The sequence below is a fragment of the Rosa chinensis genome, chromosome 7 (genome assembly GCF_002994745.2).
Source record: "Rosa chinensis cultivar Old Blush chromosome 7, RchiOBHm-V2, whole genome shotgun sequence".
NCBI classification, from domain to species: domain Eukaryota; kingdom Viridiplantae; phylum Streptophyta; class Magnoliopsida; order Rosales; family Rosaceae; genus Rosa; species Rosa chinensis.
The window spans coordinates 64,463,508-64,481,465 of NC_037094.1; the positions used below are offsets into that span (position 1 = coordinate 64,463,508).

Below are 17,958 nucleotides of genomic sequence, written 5' to 3' on the forward strand. Positions count from 1 at the left end.
GAGACATAGATTGCTTATTTTGTTTGCTTTGGTTTTTGTGAATATTCTGGGTCTCTTAGTGTCTCTGTTTTGCATCATTTAGTTTTACTGTAATTCTGGGTGTCTTACTGTTTCTGTTTTGCATCCTTTATTTTTACTATAATTCATGAGCAGTAGTGATACCATGAATTGTTCTTACATTGAAGATAAAATGACATTTTAGTTTCTTATAGGATAATTCTCGACTGTGTATGAAAGCATACCTGCATGTTTGTATTTTTATTTTCAAAGATGATGGGCAGTTATTGTTTTGGTTGCCTTCATTTTTCGGAACTTTAGAGCAATGTTAGTTACCTCTTTCAAAAGTTTAGAAATCTATTTGAATAAAACAGAAATATAACCAGACTCATTTTTTGGTTGCCTTCATTTTCCCGAACTTTAGAGCAATTTGCACTGATGTTTAGCTCAATTTGCACACTATTTATGTCAAGAATTGTTTGGCAACTGCGTTCGTTTAATAATGTTGGTATATAGAGTTTGGTAGTCTCTGTGTATAGAAATTTCTCCTAAAAATATGGATTTTATTTTCTTTTTCTTAATTTCTTACCAATCTGAAAGAGATTATGGACTAGAGTATATGGATTAGTTGTAGAAGACAGTTGGCAGAAAAGATGTATAACAGAAGTATGCAATTTGTGTACAAATACCATGGCTGTCTAATGTTATTCTTGATGAAAAATGGTTGAACTTAAGAGAGAAAACCTTATGATGCAGTAAATACCATTATTTTTTATGACTTATATCAAGAATAACAAAGGTTTTGTATGCAGGTTTCACATGCTACTATAATTGTTGCTGCAATTGATTTATTTGTTGTAAGAAATCGGTCTGCAAGGTGTGAAGAAAAGGAGAAGCTTGAATCTGTAAATCAAGGTAAATGGAAGAGAATACATGTTAAGCAATTTTTGATAGTACAATGGATTACTTGACCAAAGTATGATATGGAATGTGTAAATAAAGGTTGAGAGTTAATCTGAGATGCCTAATCCTTTCACTGTTTTGCAGGAAAATTTGGGTATAGTAAGAAGGAAGATCTGGAATTACCATTGTTTTTTATTTGTCTGCTTATTCGTCAGAAACCAAACACAATTAGGTAAATGAACTTTCTATTGAAGTTAGTTTTGGTAGTTTTATCTTTGAAAATGATCTATATTTGCATCAACATGTTAGATGCTATTACCCATCTAAATTCCGTTTTTTCTTTTTAGCCTAATAAAGATAAGATCAAAAGAATCACTATTAATTCATATCTAAATATTTGGGGTAGCATGTATTATCCAGCTTTGCTTAATTATCATGGAAAACCATGTAACTTTCTGCCAACATGTTAACTTTCTGTGCTGATTTGCTTTTGTATTTTCAGTTTAAATGAATTCTAGAGTTTGTCAGTCCTTGCTGATTAATGTAGATAGGCTATCATTCGATGAGCTATGTTATTTGAATCAAGGTCATATTGGTTCATAATACTTGAGGCAGGTGATTAGGCACATGGATAGAGAAGTTAATAATGAAAATGAAATCAAAGACAATGAAGAGAACAGTGGTATTTAAGCAGTGTAATTTGTGTTGTATTCTTTGTTTGTGTTGATAACAAATAGCAAAGTTAGTACTGCAATGAACTATTTATAGAGAATAGCATATAGCATTTCTAACTAGAGGGCCCGCTCACCTGCGGGACTACTTTTCAGGGACAAAAAGGGACAGATGGTCTATGGCCATTAGATTTAAATGAACCAGATCCGAGGGGTGAAAGAAACTGTACAAACCTTCATGGACTCCACCCAATCCGTTACCCATCGTCATTCGCTGCTCTCTCTCTCTCTCCCCCTCTCTCCTCTCTCTCTCTCTCTCTCTCTCTCTATTCTATCTGGCTCATTCAATCACTGGGGTTGGTCTCGTTTGAGACTCATGAATAATTAAACATTTATTAATAGTAAAATTCATTGGAATTTGGGTTTGAATCAAGGGTGCGAACTATTACAAATTCAAGATTGATTTCTATTATTTTTTGTATTCTGGAATGAACCAAAATCCAGCACCACTTAGCATGTAAAGGATGAAGTTGATCTTTCTTCTGTTTTGTTTCAGCATAATCACAAGTTTTTTTTATATGTAATGGATTGTAATATGCATCAGTTGGGTTGTCATTCAATGAATGTTTTTTCATTCATCCACTGCCCAGAACTTGTGTATATTTTTTTGCATTATGATTATAACTTGTGATTGTGAATTGGGATGTCTGTTACATGTCACTGACCAAGTAACTGTAACTGGTCACGTAACTGACCATGTCACTGACCAAGTAACTGTAACTGGCCATGTAACTAGTCACGTAACTGACCATGTAACTGACCATGTCACTGACCAAGTAACTGCCCATGTCACTGACCAAGTAACTGCCCATGTCACTGACCAAGTAACTGGTCACCTGCCCATGTCACTGATCATGTCACTGACCAAGTAACTGCCCATGTCACTGACCAAGTAACTGGTCACGTAACTGACCATGTAACTGACCATGTCACTGACCAAGTAACTGCCCATGTCACTGACCAAGTAACTGGTCACGTAACTGACCATGTAACTGACCATGTCACTGACCAAGTAACTGACCATGAGACTAAACGGGATTGGATAATAGGTTAAAAAAAAAATTTGTTTTAATGATTTGCCGTTTTATCCGTTTGATCAACTGAATTAAGATCCAACGGCTGGGATGATTTTGTCCCGTTTTGTCCCTTTATTTTCGTCCCGCAGGTGAGCGGGCATGTTCTAACTAGAGCCTCTTTTGTGCAATATGGACACATTTCTTCCAACTGAAAACTAGAATACCAAAAGCATGTGAAGCTGTAAAAAATACAAGTGGATAATGTGAGAGTAGAAACTCTGACTTTTTCAACCTGTTTTTCCTGTTTAGATAAAGAAAGTATTAGTAGTTGTAATGAGTGGTCTTCTTTTGTTTTCCAGATATCGGGAACAGCAAGCTATCAAAGTTTACAAGTATTTTGAATTCAGGTACGAATGTTCAAATGATGTTGCTAATAAAATTTAAAGAGTGGTGCTAATTATTATTGAATGAGTTTGTTCACTATCTGCAAATGAATTTTAAAGACATGTGAAGAAAGTTTGATAAGATAATCAATATGATTTGATTGTTGGAAGATTGGTTCATCTGAGATGTCTAATCCTTTTACTGTTTTGCAAGAAAATTTGGGTACAGCAAGAAGGAAACTGGGAAAAGAGATGAAATAGGTAATGAATAGGACATAAATAAAAAAAGTAATGTTCCATCTGTTCTTATATGTCTGTTTTCCTTTTGATAATCTATGTTGATTAGTTCTTCTTCCGGATATGTAGGCAATTGTTTTGAGCAGGAGATGAATGACAACCAAAAAGATGAAGTCATTTGCGAGGGAAGCAAAAATATGAAGTGGTCTGCCAGTGATATGGTCTGTTCATTATTTTCTTTCTTTCCTCTTCAATTTTTCATTGTTGTTTATAGTATTTAGATTTGAATATGCATTTGTAGCCAAAATAATGAACATCGGTTGTGTTTGTTTAAAATCTGTACAGTGACTATGAATTGACAACTACTCTGCTGAAAGATTATATTGCCTTTTTACTGTTACTTTTTGTGATGCAAACTCTTTGCTAAAGGTTTTGTCTTTTTAACTCTTTGTCAGTCAAAGTTTGGTTTCATTGTTTGTGTCATGGTCATTTTCAAACGTGATAGTTGGGTCTCAAAGACATTGTGTTCTAAGTGTTTTTATTTGACCCGACTTTTATGGGCACCCAGGGGAATGCTTGGTTATTTTTTTCAGATTTTCTTTCTCAAGTGAGAGGATGCCATCGGTAGCTGTGACTCGGAGTTTATGTACATTAAAAACTGATAACTGTCTCAACTTTATTTTGGTTTTAAGGGATCGAAAGTCCTCTTGATCCACCTTATTTCTTTGTCACCTTTGAATGAGTTGTGAGATGTCCTATTGTCGCTTCACTAGAAATACAAATGTTACCAGTTACATGGGTTTACCAAATAATAGTATGTTTGCTTTCGTATGATCACTTACTTTAAAACTATGGACGGTTGTGATGTTATTTCTTTCTTCTTCTTTTTTGATAAAGTGATGTTATATCTTTGGATCACCTTTTTGTTTGTGTATCGAGTTTGCTTCCCTAATCTTCCAGTTTAATAGTATAGGTGTTCACTAGACATGAAAGTATGATCTATACTTTGTTTGCTTCACAATATTTTTCATATATTATTCAATAAAACACATTGCTATAAACATGACTCCGTCTTTACTTTCACATTAATTATCTCAAATTTCACTTTATCCTTTGTCTACTAACTCTTTTAAGTTCTAAATATAAACTTCTTCACAAATTTTGAATGTCACAATGACTGTTTTTATTTTTACAGTTACAGGCTTCATGTCACCATTGAATATCCAAACAGTGAAGCCACAGTAAAACTTAGAGGAAAACAAGCTGAACAGTTATTCGGAATAACTTGCAAAGAACACTTGAACAAGTGCCCCTATGCACCACAAGAAACATTGCCACCAGAAATATTACAAACACAGGGGCATATCCATGTTTTCCAAATTCAAATCACTGAGACAAATCTTTCCAAACACAGATCATCAACCAGGTACCAGCACACCAGCTCATCCACTGTATGAAAAAAAAAAGATCGGTTGATAGAAGCAAGAAACAATTGTTTGCTACCAATCCAGAGAAAAAACCCCGCTGGTAACTACATACATTTCAACTCCATTTTTCCACTCATAAATTCTTTCACACCTTTTATAACTTCTTACTTTCACAGTGATACAGAGACAGGCACTGAATCAGCAGCCTCAACACCAGACACTCTGAACAAAGAAAAAATAGATTGAAGTGTCATGTCGCTTTTCATGTAAATACAGATGGAGGAAACACCTTTTTGAACAACCTCCACAACTACTTACCACCTTTTTGGCTAGGCTAACAACTCTTCAACAACTGCTGTCACTTTTGGTATAAATGTAACTGGAGGAAGCACCATTTTGAAAAACCTCCCGCTAGGTTAGCCTATAAGTAGAACAATATATTTTTGACAAGCTGTGTCAACCACAGTTGTATTGTATATTTGCACATTATCAAAACATTCATATTAATGATAATGTTAGTTGAAAACATAAATCTCTGGCCATCCAAACTTGCAAATTTTGTTTCAACACCCGCAGCAATGCACGGGCACCCATTCTAGTGTTATAACTAAAGAAAGAAGGAAGAAGAAAATGACAAAATGACAAAAAGAAAAAAAAAAATAACAGGCAAATGCAAGATTAGATTTGCCTTTAAGGGGTAGAAAATTTAAAGATATACTTGTAGAAATGTTGTAACTAAAGGGTAAAAAAAAAAACAGAGGAGAAAATTGAAAGAGAGACAAGATTTGCATTCAGTGGGATTCGAACTTCATTCTTTACTGAGGAAAGAAGCAAAACAACAAGGCACCCTGCCAACTGAACCAAACCAGCACTAATAGTAAATAAAATATTATAAGGATTTTGGGCTGGACTGCCTGTCAAGTGGATCCGCCCCTGGGTAGGATATTTGTGATTTTGACCTAATAGCAGATGGCATCAAACTTGATCAGTTGATCCTGTCAAATGATGGCACGTTTACTTACTGGAATGGAAAATAATCATGAATCGGAGACAAGTGGAATGGGAGAAGAAATGAATCGGTATTGATTCCAGAGGAATGATTCCTAAACCCATCTCCCCCCTTCGTAATCGAATTCCTAAGTATTCAGGAATCAATTCCTGATAAGGAGGTGGGACCTACATCCATTCTGATTCCTTCATGTATTAGTAAACACATGAATTCTTTTACCCGGAATCATTCTGATTGTTTTATGTGTTAGTAAACGTAGGAATGCGACTAGAATTCCAAGCCCCTCAGCAGAGCACCTTTCTCTTGTCACCACCATCATTAAATGAAAATATAAGAAAACCTCGGTTTTTCCTGAATCTTGAATCCTTTCTCTAGCATCCAAATCTGCCAAAAATGGCGTCGCATGTCCCTGATATCCACAGGTTTGTGTGATTAAACTTTTCCAAATAAGAATGATTGAGAAGCAAGCTTGGTTTTTCCTCCACCAAGCCAAGTGATATCAAGCACTCCATTGTTTCCAACCAAAGCCAGGGATGCAGCAAAGCTTGCTGTAACATCATTTATAGAGGCCATGGATGTAGGGGAAGGTACATAGACGACAGCTTGTAGGGGTGCTAGCAGCAGGTCGACGGTGCTACAAGAGGGTAGCCTTCGGGTCTTCTCTAAGGCCTTTCTCATGACAGGTTGTATACAATTACACGGTGTCCTCAAAAGCTTCTTAGGCCCAGAGACTAATCCGTGCTCGGGGATCTTGTCGAATCTTGTCAGAACGCTTCCTCCCCCCTGGCCACCAAGAATATATTGGGATTTAACTCCAATAAGCGTCGGCGGGATTCGAACCCGGGTGTGAGGGTTCCACACCTGGAACCTCTTACCAACTCGACCACTTGTTGTATACTTGTATTGGCCTTATAATAGAAACGTGGCATAATCAATAGAAGAGGAAAACTGAAAAACGTTATTCATATAATCTTGTTACAAGTTAACGAACAAACAAAAACAAATTTGTGAATTTCAAAATAAAATGACTAAAATTTTCATAGAGAAAGGGTTGAACAATTAATGTTAATAACTCCTGAGTTTTAGTTTGGGTTCGAAATGGTTTTCGGCTTCTATTTTGGTTCATGAATGGATCTGGCCTCCCAATCTATTTTGGTCATGTATTTAGGACCCAATTCTATGGATTTTGTTCGTGATATATCATCTGCCAATATGGCCATATTCTGAGGCCTCAATCTACTTTAGGCGGGAGGATTTCCCACTGTCGACATCAACTTGACTTCTATAGTCATTGGCTACATTGTAATTGCATGACATCCCATACTACCAATTGCAACTACATTTCTCACTGCACGACTGATTTCTGCAGTGTAATTTACAATACATATCCGCATCATATCAAGTTCTTAAGTTTATATTTAGATGTGCATGTGCATCTAGTAACACTTTTCTTGGTGAGTGAGCTGTGTCTTGGTTATTTGGAATAATTGACTCCGTGGAAGTCACGGTTTTAAATTTTACTGGCATCATGAAATGAGTTGTGTGGAAAAACTTTGTTATTTCTACTAAAAAAGAAAAAAAAAATAGTAATGCTTTTGTTCCTTTCGTTTTACATAGAGTTTGCATCTGCTCATTTTAACCCTAAGTTTGAATATTAAAAAATTGTCGCTTTCCTCTCATAAAGAAATAAAATGGCCCATTTGTAAATTTCTTATCCAAACAATAATTTGCCAGTTCAACTTGATAGGGTTTCATTTAGGGCTGTCACTCGGTTGGTTCGAATCAGTTATAGGTATTACCAACTTCAAAACCAAAGCTTTCGGTTTCAAAACTGAGCTACCAATTACCAACCAAAATTTTCGGTTTTTCATTATATCTACCAAATTCGGTATTTCGGTTTTCGGTATTACCAACTTTAAAACAACTACTTTTTTATAATATAAATTAGAATGAACATTTGAATTTTATAGTCATAAACTTTGTATTCATCTACTAATTATAGCTTTCTTTTGTATATATGACATCAAGTTTTAGCAATTTGCAGTAATACTAGGTTATTTAACCATTTTTGACTAGGTTACTTGAAATACATGTACTATTAATGTAGTAATGTTCATACTATTATAAAAGTTTTTATGTTTATTTCTTAATATACATGTATATGTATTGAAAACTGTAGTATATAATTCTAATATTTAGATAATCGGTAAATTCGATATTTACCAAAACTAAACTAATTTTTTCGGTAATTTTCGATTTCGGTTGAGAGACCTAAACCCTAAACCCTAAACCAAACTAAAACAACATTAGTAACCAAAAGTACATTGAACGCGCAGCTTCGTTGTCGGATCAGTATCGTTTTAAAGAAACCGCACCAAACTGCTTACTCAATCCCATCGCATGCACCTCAATTTCTTCCCCATACCATCACCTACCTACTTGCATCAATCATCAATGTTAGCTTCATCGGACCTTCAACTCCTATATACCACGACACCATGCCAATTTCATCAAAATTAAAATTGCGAAACAAATTTGAATAACAATGAAAAAGATAGTTCAAAATCATTGTCTCATATTTGAGAACCAACATTCATTGATCTACAGCTTTCTTATCATCTTTGATCATCTTTTCCTGCATGTGTTCTTTGAGTCAACCATTACCTAAACTGCACTTCATCGTCGTGTTAATTAAACCACACTTATTAATCTGAAGTGTTCGAGCTTGGTGGTAATTCACACTTTCGTAAACCAAAATTGGATGATCGATTATGACCAAAAATAACAAAGCACCAAAACCGACTCCACCCCTACATAAGTTCATGACTACAGAACCAAATTACATTCCTTCGAAGTATTCGAATACAGTTCGCGAAGATCTTTGGCTGTCCAAATTCTATGAAAGTAATTGTGTAAAGTTCAATAAGATCTTTGGTTCAGTCCAAATTCTATGAATTTCTCCTCTATTAGAAAACAGTTAGAGTCAAGTAGCATATAGTATGTAACCAAGTAATAATGATTAACAAAAAAAAATCTCTTTTAGGTAATTATGGGCTTGATCTGGGGATCTCACAGGCCCATGAAAACTTCTTAAAATGGGGGGCATTTCCTGGCGTCCCTTCCCCATGCAAAGACGGCAACTCAGCCATTTAAAGCAAAGCTTTGGTGTAACCAACATAAAATGCATTTATAAAGACAGTTGGGTTCGCATTGAAAGCATTTTCTAACCACTCGGCTTGATCCATCCTTAACTTTGAATCAAGTTGTGCAACTCTCATGTCGGCATGGCCGGCACCACCACCAGCATCCAATCATGCACATCTCTTCCTCCATACCCACATCAGTAACAGCACCACAATCGCCGTCATCGCCCATCTTCTTCTTTAGCTTTTCCATTAGCTTGTCGTTTTCACCTAACCCTCTGAACTAGTACAGCTTTCCCATGGCCAACCACGCCGTGTTCAGGTCCTCTCTGGTTTGGTTAGCGCTAGTTCTCGTGGTTGTTGGGATTTGCACTCAGTCTTTGAAGAAGATCATGGTGACTTACCTGGTTGGTGTGATCGGAATCGGAGGTGTGCTTTTACCTGATTGGGACTACTTTGACCGGGATTTTTCCCGGTGGAGTTCTCCGGTTACGGTTGAGGAAAGGGCCTCTGCGATTGCAACTGCTGAAAGATCTGGATTAGCAAGGTTAGTAATACGTAGTTACTGGAAATATTTTTTTTTATATTTCTTTATATTATAGACGACAATGTAACTCCCCACCCTATTCTTTGAATCCGTGATCTTAGTTGAACTAGCCAACCAACAAGTCACGGCTCACTGACTACCGGAAATACTTATTAGTTGTCCTCTCAACTAATTGTTTTGATTGATGATACTAGCAAATTAAATTGTTGATCGATGATGCAATATTTTTGGGTTAGGGTCACTCGTAATAGCCTGATGTTAGGGGCAATTGATCAGTTGAGCTTAACTTGGCTCTGCTAGCTAGGTTTTATGTATTATGTTCATATGTTGTATGTATGATTTTACTATACAGGAAGAAAAAATACATATAAAGCCATATGCATAATTTGGTTTTAAAATATATATATAGTGAAAGTAAAGGAACTTACTTATAGGACTGTAGTTGCATACTTGTATTCACATTGCACTTTGTTGCTGAGGATCGAAGGAATCTTAATTAATTACATTACCAAAGTATCATTTTAACAATTTCGCCTAATTGTGAAAATTTAGACCATTTTTTTGCTAACATATCAGTTTGTGCAACTCAATTTAGTATGTAGATAACTGTCACTTAGTTTTTCTTCAAAAAGTAATTTCCCGAAGTACTCTAATTTTAGATGAATTTTTACTTCTTGTTACTTGGAGCAGTTGAAATTGGTAATATTTTACTTCTTGTTACCAATAGAGTGACATACACCAAGTTAAGGTTGCAAATTGTAATTAGCCAAATTTGGTAAATATATGTCTAAAGAGAACGTAATAGGAACTAATTATATGAATGGTGTTGCCCACCAGTCAGCTTACTTATAGCTAGGCCTCAAGTTATGCCATAACATGTTTATTGACAAGTTAACAGTGTTGCCAACCGGTTTGCAATTGCATTATATTCCAATGTATCCTTATCTTGGTTTGATTTTGCCATTGACATTATTTACGATTCCTTTTTCTTTTTTCTTCTTTTTGATTGAAATCGTTCTTCATCAATGAATAAGTTAAAAAGGAGTAACAAAAATTGTGTCCAGTTTCCTTTTAACTAGACTAGCTTGTAGTAGCACGTTAACAGTTTAATGTGTGTATATGTCTAAATGGATTGTGTAGGAGAGTTTCACCGAACTTTTTTTTTTTTTTTCTGTTCTTTTCAATCCGATTTGCACAAATGATTTCTTAGTCTTCTGACTTGTGAGAAACGTCTCTCGTTTTGCAGATTCAAAAGGTATCCTATGAGATTGGCTGCTTATGCCACAATTTATGGGTTTGCTCTGTACAAATGGTGGAGGTTTGTATCAAGTTAGTGAAGATTAATGGTTTTGGGGCACTTGATTTCTAGTTTCTCAATTTGTAAGTTATTTGAGAAGTTTCACCACACTAGTGTGTGGTATATGTTTTGGGAACTTTTGTACCGTTGGATCAGGTGACAAAAACGGGAACACAGATCAAACGTAGAAATCATGAAGTATACCACACCCGTGTAAAGGAGAAAGTTTCTGAAGATTATTGGATTAGTTTCAAAATTCTTTTTGTAACAACTGGGTGAATGAATTGCATGTGTATCAGTGAGTAGAGCAGTAGAGTGAAAATCGGGGAGAAAGGAAGGTGTGATCGATTGGCGGACAGTCGGTCAGTAATAATAGGCACAACTGCGCAATGACAGTGCGTTGTCTTCTCCAAGATATTATTTTTTGTTGATTTTATATATTTGTTATCAATTGATTTTTTGAAGATGGAATGAAAGATCTTTGATTCATGGTAGAGGTAGAGGTAGAGGATTAGAGCCTTAGAGGTCATGGCAAAATTTCTTCTTATTTCCATTGCCTTGAGTCGGGCCCAACAAAGGCTAAGCATGAGTTAAAAGCCTAGAACAAGACAAGTCAGGTCTAGGAAACGCAATGATTTTCTCCCTGTCATCTTTTGGTTGAGTGGAATTTATGGTGTGCTTGCGTCGATGTATTTTTGTTGGAGGAGAAAGATTTCATATTATAAAAATAGTAATAGAAAATATTATTTTATAACCGAGTGAGCTTTTGAATTAAAAATCTACACATATTAGGTGGTTGCAATGGTAGAACGTTAAAGTAAGGTTCTAAAAAACGCTAGGCATTAGTCGGGCAGTGATTCGGAGACTAGGGCTTAGGGGTTTAGGTGGGGACTAGACGGTTTTTATTTTTTTAATTTTTTAATTATTTTTATGACATCTAATAATATAAATAAAAATATTTAAAGTCTAAAAATTAATTATAAATATAAAAATAGTCAAAATATAGAATAAAGTAGGGTTTAGGGCTTTTTAGTACCGCCTAGGCTCTGCCTAGCCCTCCTAAGTCCCCACCTAGGCGGACGTCTAGTAGCCCCCCGCTTAAAGGAAACGCCTAGGCCAAAATCCGAACGGTACCTTGCCGCCTAGCGCCTAGGCGGCCCTTTTTTAGAACATTGCATTAAAGTAATCGGTAGCATGAAAAAGTTATTGTATGGTTTTGGACCACCAATTGTAGTCATTGGTTTGTCAATATACTTTAAAAAAAAAATACTTCTTGCAGAGATGTATTAATTCTATTGTCCCGGACTCCCGAACGTGACTGTAACATGACAGTGCATGACCATGGAATAATTACTCGACAACCACGAAGTCCATCTTAAATGGTTGCAACCATTTTTACTTCTTAACTTTACCCAAAAAAGAAAAAAAACGAAAGAAAATATATAGAAAATAAGCTCCCCTAGTCATTTTACGGCTAACGGTGGGCATTCCGGTAATTTTAAAATGCAATCAAACCCTAACCCCTTTCGTCTTCCTCCGACTCGTACAGTCCCTCAATATCACAACACGTGCTTTGCTGTAACTCTCTCTCTCTCTCTCCCTCCATCGGCCGGCAACAATTGCAGTCCCCCTCTCTCGAGAATCGCAGGTACCTATCTTACTCTCTCGCTTCCCCTTTCTTCTTACAAAATCTAAAGAATCCAAGTTCAGGGATTCCCCAATTCAAACGATGGCAAATACTGCTTCTAGGAGAATCGAATTGAGCTCTCATGAGTTCTTGTGTTTGGATGGATCGTTATGCACTTAAATTCCAAATCTTTGCAAACTTTTGTTTTAATTCAATTTTTAGGTTACATGTAGCTCTGGGAGTATTCAATCAGTTTAAGCATGTTTACTGTACATTGAAGAACATAGAAAGCTTCTGTAGATTAAAGAAAGATGTCTTTTTGTTTTCTTATACCTAAGACATTTGTTTACCTATATCGGATAGTTTATACGATGTTTTTGATCCTTGGTATAATTTTAAGACATGAATGATTTGGTAGATGCTAGTAGTTTTGCAATCAGTATTTGCATTTTGATTAGGATTATTCGGTACAACTAGTTTTCGGTAGCGGAATATATGAGAGGCCTGTTTGAATTGAAGTTTTCGCAGAATCCAGGCAATATGATGCCTCAGGTTCTTAGCAAGGTCTAATTGTTACGAAAAAAACTTGTGTGACCTCAGGTTCTTAAACAGAAGGGAAGCAACACTCTGTACTGCTGGCTACTGCCCTCTGTAGACTAGAGAGAAAGAGAGATGAGGCTGCTTAGTCACAACATGCTGTCTTCCAACATTAAAGGCGTGACTAACGGCTTTCCTCTGCGAATTGAAGCAGAGAAGGTAGTGGTGAAGCAGGTGGACTTGAACGTTCGTTTCCTGAAGAACATGTTTCCTAAGATCGAGTGGAAGGCCCTTGTAGAGGCTTCTCGTACAATGGGCTATGCCGAGCTCCCTGAGGAGGTTGAGCCTTCTAAGCTCGATTCTAGGGATTTCCTGCAAAAGTTCCATCATGCCCTTTTGGAGCTTGTTCTTGAGGAGGGTGCTCTTGTTTGCCCTGAAACTGGTCGCCGGTTTCCTGTTTCAAAGGGGATACCAAACATGTTACTTCATGAGGACGAGGTCTGAAATGATTCACAGTCACTGGACTGTCATTTGCTTATCTTGTACTTAATGAAAATTAGGCACTGTTCTGTAGCTTTTGGCAATTACAAACTGGAATGGTTTATTTTTTGTTTGATCTATTTTCCTTTTCGATGACACTTTGCCATGGTTTGTCAAACTCAAAAGTAATATCAGGGTTGGATTGAAACACTGAACCCTGCAGCATAACGTCTGTGTATTCTGAACATGAGTTGATGCAGTAATTGGTAACTTGGTGAATTTGTAATTGATGACCCAGAATGTCAAAATTTGTGAATTACTTGCTATAACATTAATGGTTTGAACTATTATTCCACATCCACGGTACATATTGAAGCTCTTACGAATGGTCGTCTGAAGTAAGAATAGGATAAATATGGTACACAATTATACGACTTCCTCCAAATTAAATTTCAAAGGAAGTAAAACAGGAGACCTATGATTTCTCTCGAGAGCAAAAAATGGTGGGTGCCAATGAACCTTTTGACTAGAGCGCCCAAATCTAAATATTGGAACCGTTACGAGCGAGCCTGTTGAGACTCGAAGTGCTACTTCTTAACTCTTTTTGCAGCGGGGGGTTTCACAAGGAGGAGGTGGGACGCCAAAAACCCAGTCAAGAACATTCAAGTACTTGGATCTGAACACTTCCCTCTCCTCTGCGTAGCAATGCATTATGATGGCGGTTGATAAGCTAAAGATCACCACGTCAGCTCTCTTCAATTTTTTGTTTGTGGCAAGTATCCAGTATCAGCCATGCAGGTGAAAAAGCTCTCAATCGCTCGAGCGAGACAGTAGAGTGATATCTCAATACGCCTGCTTTTCTTCTCAATACCCAAGGCCAGGCCAGTCGGGAACTGTCCAACAAAACTCATTTGAGACATTGTAAACAAAGAACAAAATTCATTCTGTTACAAGTTAAAGAGTTGGAGAGAGTTCATACCGTCCCCATTGCTACCATTGGTACATTACACATCTTGAAAATCCTAAAAAGCAAGCATGTCCACATCCTTAGGAAAAATAACAATAAGGATGCAAGGTCAGTTTACTTGAAAATTTTAGTAGTGCCAAGATCTATTTCCTGTTGTAAAATATCACAAGGATAGCAATATATCCCTATATTAAACCTCGAATTCAGATTCCCTAAATTGTCACAGTTGATTGTCCAAGACTCCAGGTAGCAATACCAGAAATGAAAAGGCAAAAAGCACAAATAGAGCTCATCACTCTTCTGTAAGTTCTTCAAGGTCCAAAATGTTCTATCTAGCCTTCATTTCCTCAAGAATTATTCAGATTGGCTGTCTACATGGAGTGTGTTAAAATCCTATATAAAAACTCCTAAAAATTTTTGCAAGGTGTTCCAATTTCATTTAACCCCAAGATTTTTTATTTGTTTTTATTTTATTTTATTTTTATACGCTCAAAGCTGGGGCCTCCTGCAGAACCCCTGCAATCTCTACGAGACAGGAAACTCTAGCAGATAACTAGGTGGCTACTATAAGGCGGTTCGAACACCAGACCACATGGAAGCAAACCATGGACATGGAAATTCCTATTCTAAGGTGATGAAATAGTGTTCTATTTATCAGTTGTTCATACCAAAAGACCTGAGTTTTCAGGATATAATTAGGGCAGTTCTAAGGGTTGTTTTCACCTAATCTACACAATAATGTGAAAACAATATTCTAGTAGCAGGTTCGCATAAAGCATAAATGACACCATCAGAGTTAGATATAAAATAAAAGAAGCTGCTGACCAGGCAGATGTGCAATATACGGAAAGAAACAAGCTTGATCTTGCAGTGCCAAGAAGACCCTTTAGTAGTATAGTGTAATGCCTGCATACAGTTAAATCAAAATATTAAAATGGCAATATTAAGGAGCAAAAGAGACAAAGACCAAGCTTGCATAGTTCATACAGAGAAATCAAATTTGCTAGGAGCTTAAAAACGACAAGACTTTAGGTCCACGTCAAAACAATATGATTACAAAGAATGGGTGACGGTGATATACTCTAAGTAATCAGCTTATAGTAAGCTCTAACACGATACCACAGAAGAAACAAGAAACAAAAAAGTTGGGAGAGTTCGTCTAAGAAGCATTCCTATTGCTGGACAATGAAGCATGAAATACTATATTGGAATGCTCCTGAATTAGTAATGCATCCAGTGCTTAAAGGTACCTAAGACTTTCCAATGAATTGACTTGTGGGTGACACCTAAAACCACCATTTTTAAGATCTCAATGTGTCTCTAAGTTCAATTCATTTATTTTCCTGAGAATTTCAACTAGAAGATGCTCACTTGACCACATTTTCATAAGGCACCCTTTATAGGAAAATATATAATCAAGAAAAGAAATCATGTAAATCACCTTTTCAAGAGGTCTTGCCGATGAACTATAAGCGCTGGAATCAGATATACTGGAAGATAAACCGGTAATGCTCTTTTGTAGGCTTGAATTAGGAAAGAGATAATATGCCCGCTACATGACTGACCTCCGTGTACAATCTGCATAAATTACAATCCATGATGGCATAAATAACACTATTATGAGGACACCGTTAAAAACACCAAAATATCAGAAGTATAGAAATACTACTAATGCAAATTAAATCAGATGGTAAGAAACAACCAGTATGAGGCTTAAAGAAAGCATACCGTGCAGGGAACTTTCATGGCTGGATCTAGTTTAATATTTGTTCCCACAGATTTGTAGTATCTTTCTATTGCTTCCAAATTAGTAAACGGTAAGCCACTTGCAATCTCTTTAACACCTTGCAAAATTGTGATATCCTTTCCCCCATGTTTGTTGAGAAAGGATTTATATGATAGAGGCAAACTCTCCTGCTTCAATATGTAAGCAGACCTGAAGAAATGAATTTTTATCCAATATCGTGACTTAGTAATCTGCTTTCACTATCAACAAGATGAATTCATAAAAACTTCAAAGGTCAAGATACCATAAGTTATTCCCACATACATAATGCTTGGCAGTGCCTGTCCATTATTGCCCCAAGACAATTTAAAATATGACAACGAAAAAAATAAAACACCCACTGCATACACTGGCTACACCAGTACTAAATATGAACATTTCTTACAACAAAGTATACTTACAGAATTTGCGAAGAGGAGAGACACATAAGGAAAATGTCACCGTGCTTCCAAGTTAGAGGTCTACAAACACGACCAAACCGTTTGCTTTTAATCCCACAACGCGTGGCCAACACGGCAGCACGCATAAGTATGTATACGGCCAAGCTCGTATGCTGCGTGTTATGCCCGGTAAGAAGCATAGACGGTCCTGCTATAAGCCCTGCTAACAAAGCCCTCCACTTAGCTGTCCTGAACTAGAGTAACACCGGAACATAATCAATTAAACCAGAGCAAACAGCTATCTCAAATCTCTCAATCAAACAGACTATGCGAAGCTGAATATAAAAAGAACAAGGAACATGCCTGCGGTGGCCTCCCAAAGAAGCAATAATCTCATCCACTGAAACAAATGTGCCTGCAAAAGTCCCAAGAAACAGACCATATCTCAAGGTCTCCTTCAAAGCAGTAACAATTGCTTCATTATTCGTAATCGCACCCTCAGTCCTGAACAGATACACATCAAACACTTGAAAATTATAACCAATAAACACATTAACAAGTTTGAACTGTTAAAATATTCGATATAATTAGCACATTAATCACTTCAATTATGACATAACTAGGTTTGAATTACTGAAATATTAACTTTTTACCTGAGAGAGGCTAAGAGCTTTCTCTTTCTGATTCTAGCTAGGATGGAGAAGACGGCGAGGCCGCCTTTGAGGCCGGCGCCGATGGTGAAGCCCTTAATCGAAGCAGTCACGACCCGCCGTAGCTTCTCGGAATCGCTCAACGGCACAGGAACGTATTTGAGCGAAGAGGAATAGCAAAACGACGACGGAGAGGGATCGGATTTCCTGCAATGCGCGCACACAGGATCTTCGGCGTGATCGCCGGCGGAGCAGGTGCAGACGTCGCCGTCCGGCGACATGGGAGGGCGAGTGGATTAGGTTTTTGCGGGAATGGAGACGAAAGAGGGATTCAAAGGAGATTGAGAGGTACGGCGTGTGGGGGAGTCGAGAGGGAAAGGTGGGAGTGGAGCTTTGCGAATGTCGAAAAGCGCCAGCGAGGGACGCACACGTGTGCGACGGTTTTTTCTGTTTGGCCTTTTATCACTTTATTTCACAATTTGTACTTTTTTTAGGACATGTATTCGCTACATTGATGTATTAGTACAAAAATGTTTTAGCACATCTCAATGTACCGGTACGTCAAAGGTGTACGAACTCCTTGTCCTTACAGGAGTAGAACATCTCTCTACAGTCATAGACTTTTGGTCTAGCGAGATCATGAATACATGAAGTACTCTGTGTCAAATTGATCTACTTAATGTATCGATCGAATGATCGATTAATATATTATGGAGTACACCCCTTATTTTACAGAATTAAAAACAACTATGACCAAAGAAAACGATTCTTAATTACTCATAGTAATAATTAGTCATGCTCAAGTGGTCAGTTGATTATATACTTAGTCGTGCTGACTTGT

General features: G+C 37.0%; 3 protein-coding genes and 3 long non-coding RNA genes across 6 annotated transcripts; 5 read left to right on the forward strand and 1 right to left on the reverse strand.

Annotated features, from left to right (window-relative positions):
• The first annotated feature begins 861 nt into the window (after positions 1–861).
• Positions 862–3,019, forward strand: LOC112180424. Its single transcript, XR_002928288.2, has 3 exons — positions 862–912; positions 1,045–1,132; positions 3,007–3,019. It is a non-coding gene; the product is annotated as an uncharacterized LOC112180424 (long non-coding RNA).
• A 228-nt stretch (positions 3,020–3,247) lies between these two features.
• Positions 3,248–4,582, forward strand: LOC112180423. The gene is made up of 3 exons (XR_002928287.2): positions 3,248–3,291; positions 3,397–3,488; positions 4,463–4,582. It is a non-coding gene; the product is annotated as an uncharacterized LOC112180423 (long non-coding RNA).
• A 27-nt stretch (positions 4,583–4,609) lies between these two features.
• Positions 4,610–4,925, forward strand: LOC121050550. The gene is made up of 2 exons (XR_005803335.1): positions 4,610–4,794; positions 4,871–4,925. It is a non-coding gene; the product is annotated as an uncharacterized LOC121050550 (long non-coding RNA).
• Positions 4,926–8,878: 3,953 nt separating this feature from the next.
• Positions 8,879–11,154, forward strand: LOC112179688 (signal peptidase complex-like protein DTM1). Its single transcript, XM_024318147.2, has 2 exons — positions 8,879–9,393; positions 10,640–11,154. The coding sequence occupies exons 1-2, from the start codon at positions 9,146–9,148 to the stop codon at positions 10,725–10,727; spliced, it is 336 nt and encodes a 111-aa protein (XP_024173915.1). The 5' UTR covers positions 8,879–9,145; the 3' UTR covers positions 10,728–11,154.
• Positions 11,155–12,184: 1,030 nt separating this feature from the next.
• LOC112179262 (multifunctional methyltransferase subunit TRM112 homolog A) lies at positions 12,185–13,492 on the forward strand. Its single transcript, XM_024317629.2, has 2 exons — positions 12,185–12,338; positions 12,918–13,492. Exon 2 carries the CDS (start codon positions 12,990–12,992, stop codon positions 13,356–13,358), a length of 369 nt encoding a protein of 122 aa, XP_024173397.1. The 5' UTR covers positions 12,185–12,338; positions 12,918–12,989; the 3' UTR covers positions 13,359–13,492.
• Positions 13,493–13,642: 150 nt separating this feature from the next.
• On the reverse strand, positions 13,643–17,554 carry LOC112179261. The gene is given in 9 exon segments (XM_024317628.2): positions 13,643–14,107; positions 14,110–14,227; positions 14,314–14,380; positions 15,127–15,207; positions 15,743–15,879; positions 16,030–16,237; positions 16,489–16,716; positions 16,831–16,971; positions 17,121–17,554. Coding segments are annotated over 9 exon segments (1,437 nt in total). The 5' UTR covers positions 17,399–17,554; the 3' UTR covers positions 13,643–13,928.
• Positions 17,555–17,958: the final 404 nt, after the last annotated feature.

Excerpts from the sequence above, each read along its gene's own strand:
- LOC112179262 (XM_024317629.2), top strand. The coding sequence starts at position 12,990 with ATGAGGCTGCTTAGTCACAACATGCTGTCTTCCAACATTAAAGGCGTG.
- LOC112179688 (XM_024318147.2), top strand. The coding sequence starts at position 9,146 with ATGGCCAACCACGCCGTGTTCAGGTCCTCTCTGGTTTGGTTAGCGCTA. Across the intron at positions 9,394-10,639 it reads GAAAGATCTGGATTAGCAAG|ATTCAAAAGGTATCCTATGA; the intron begins GTTAGTAATACG and ends CTCGTTTTGCAG.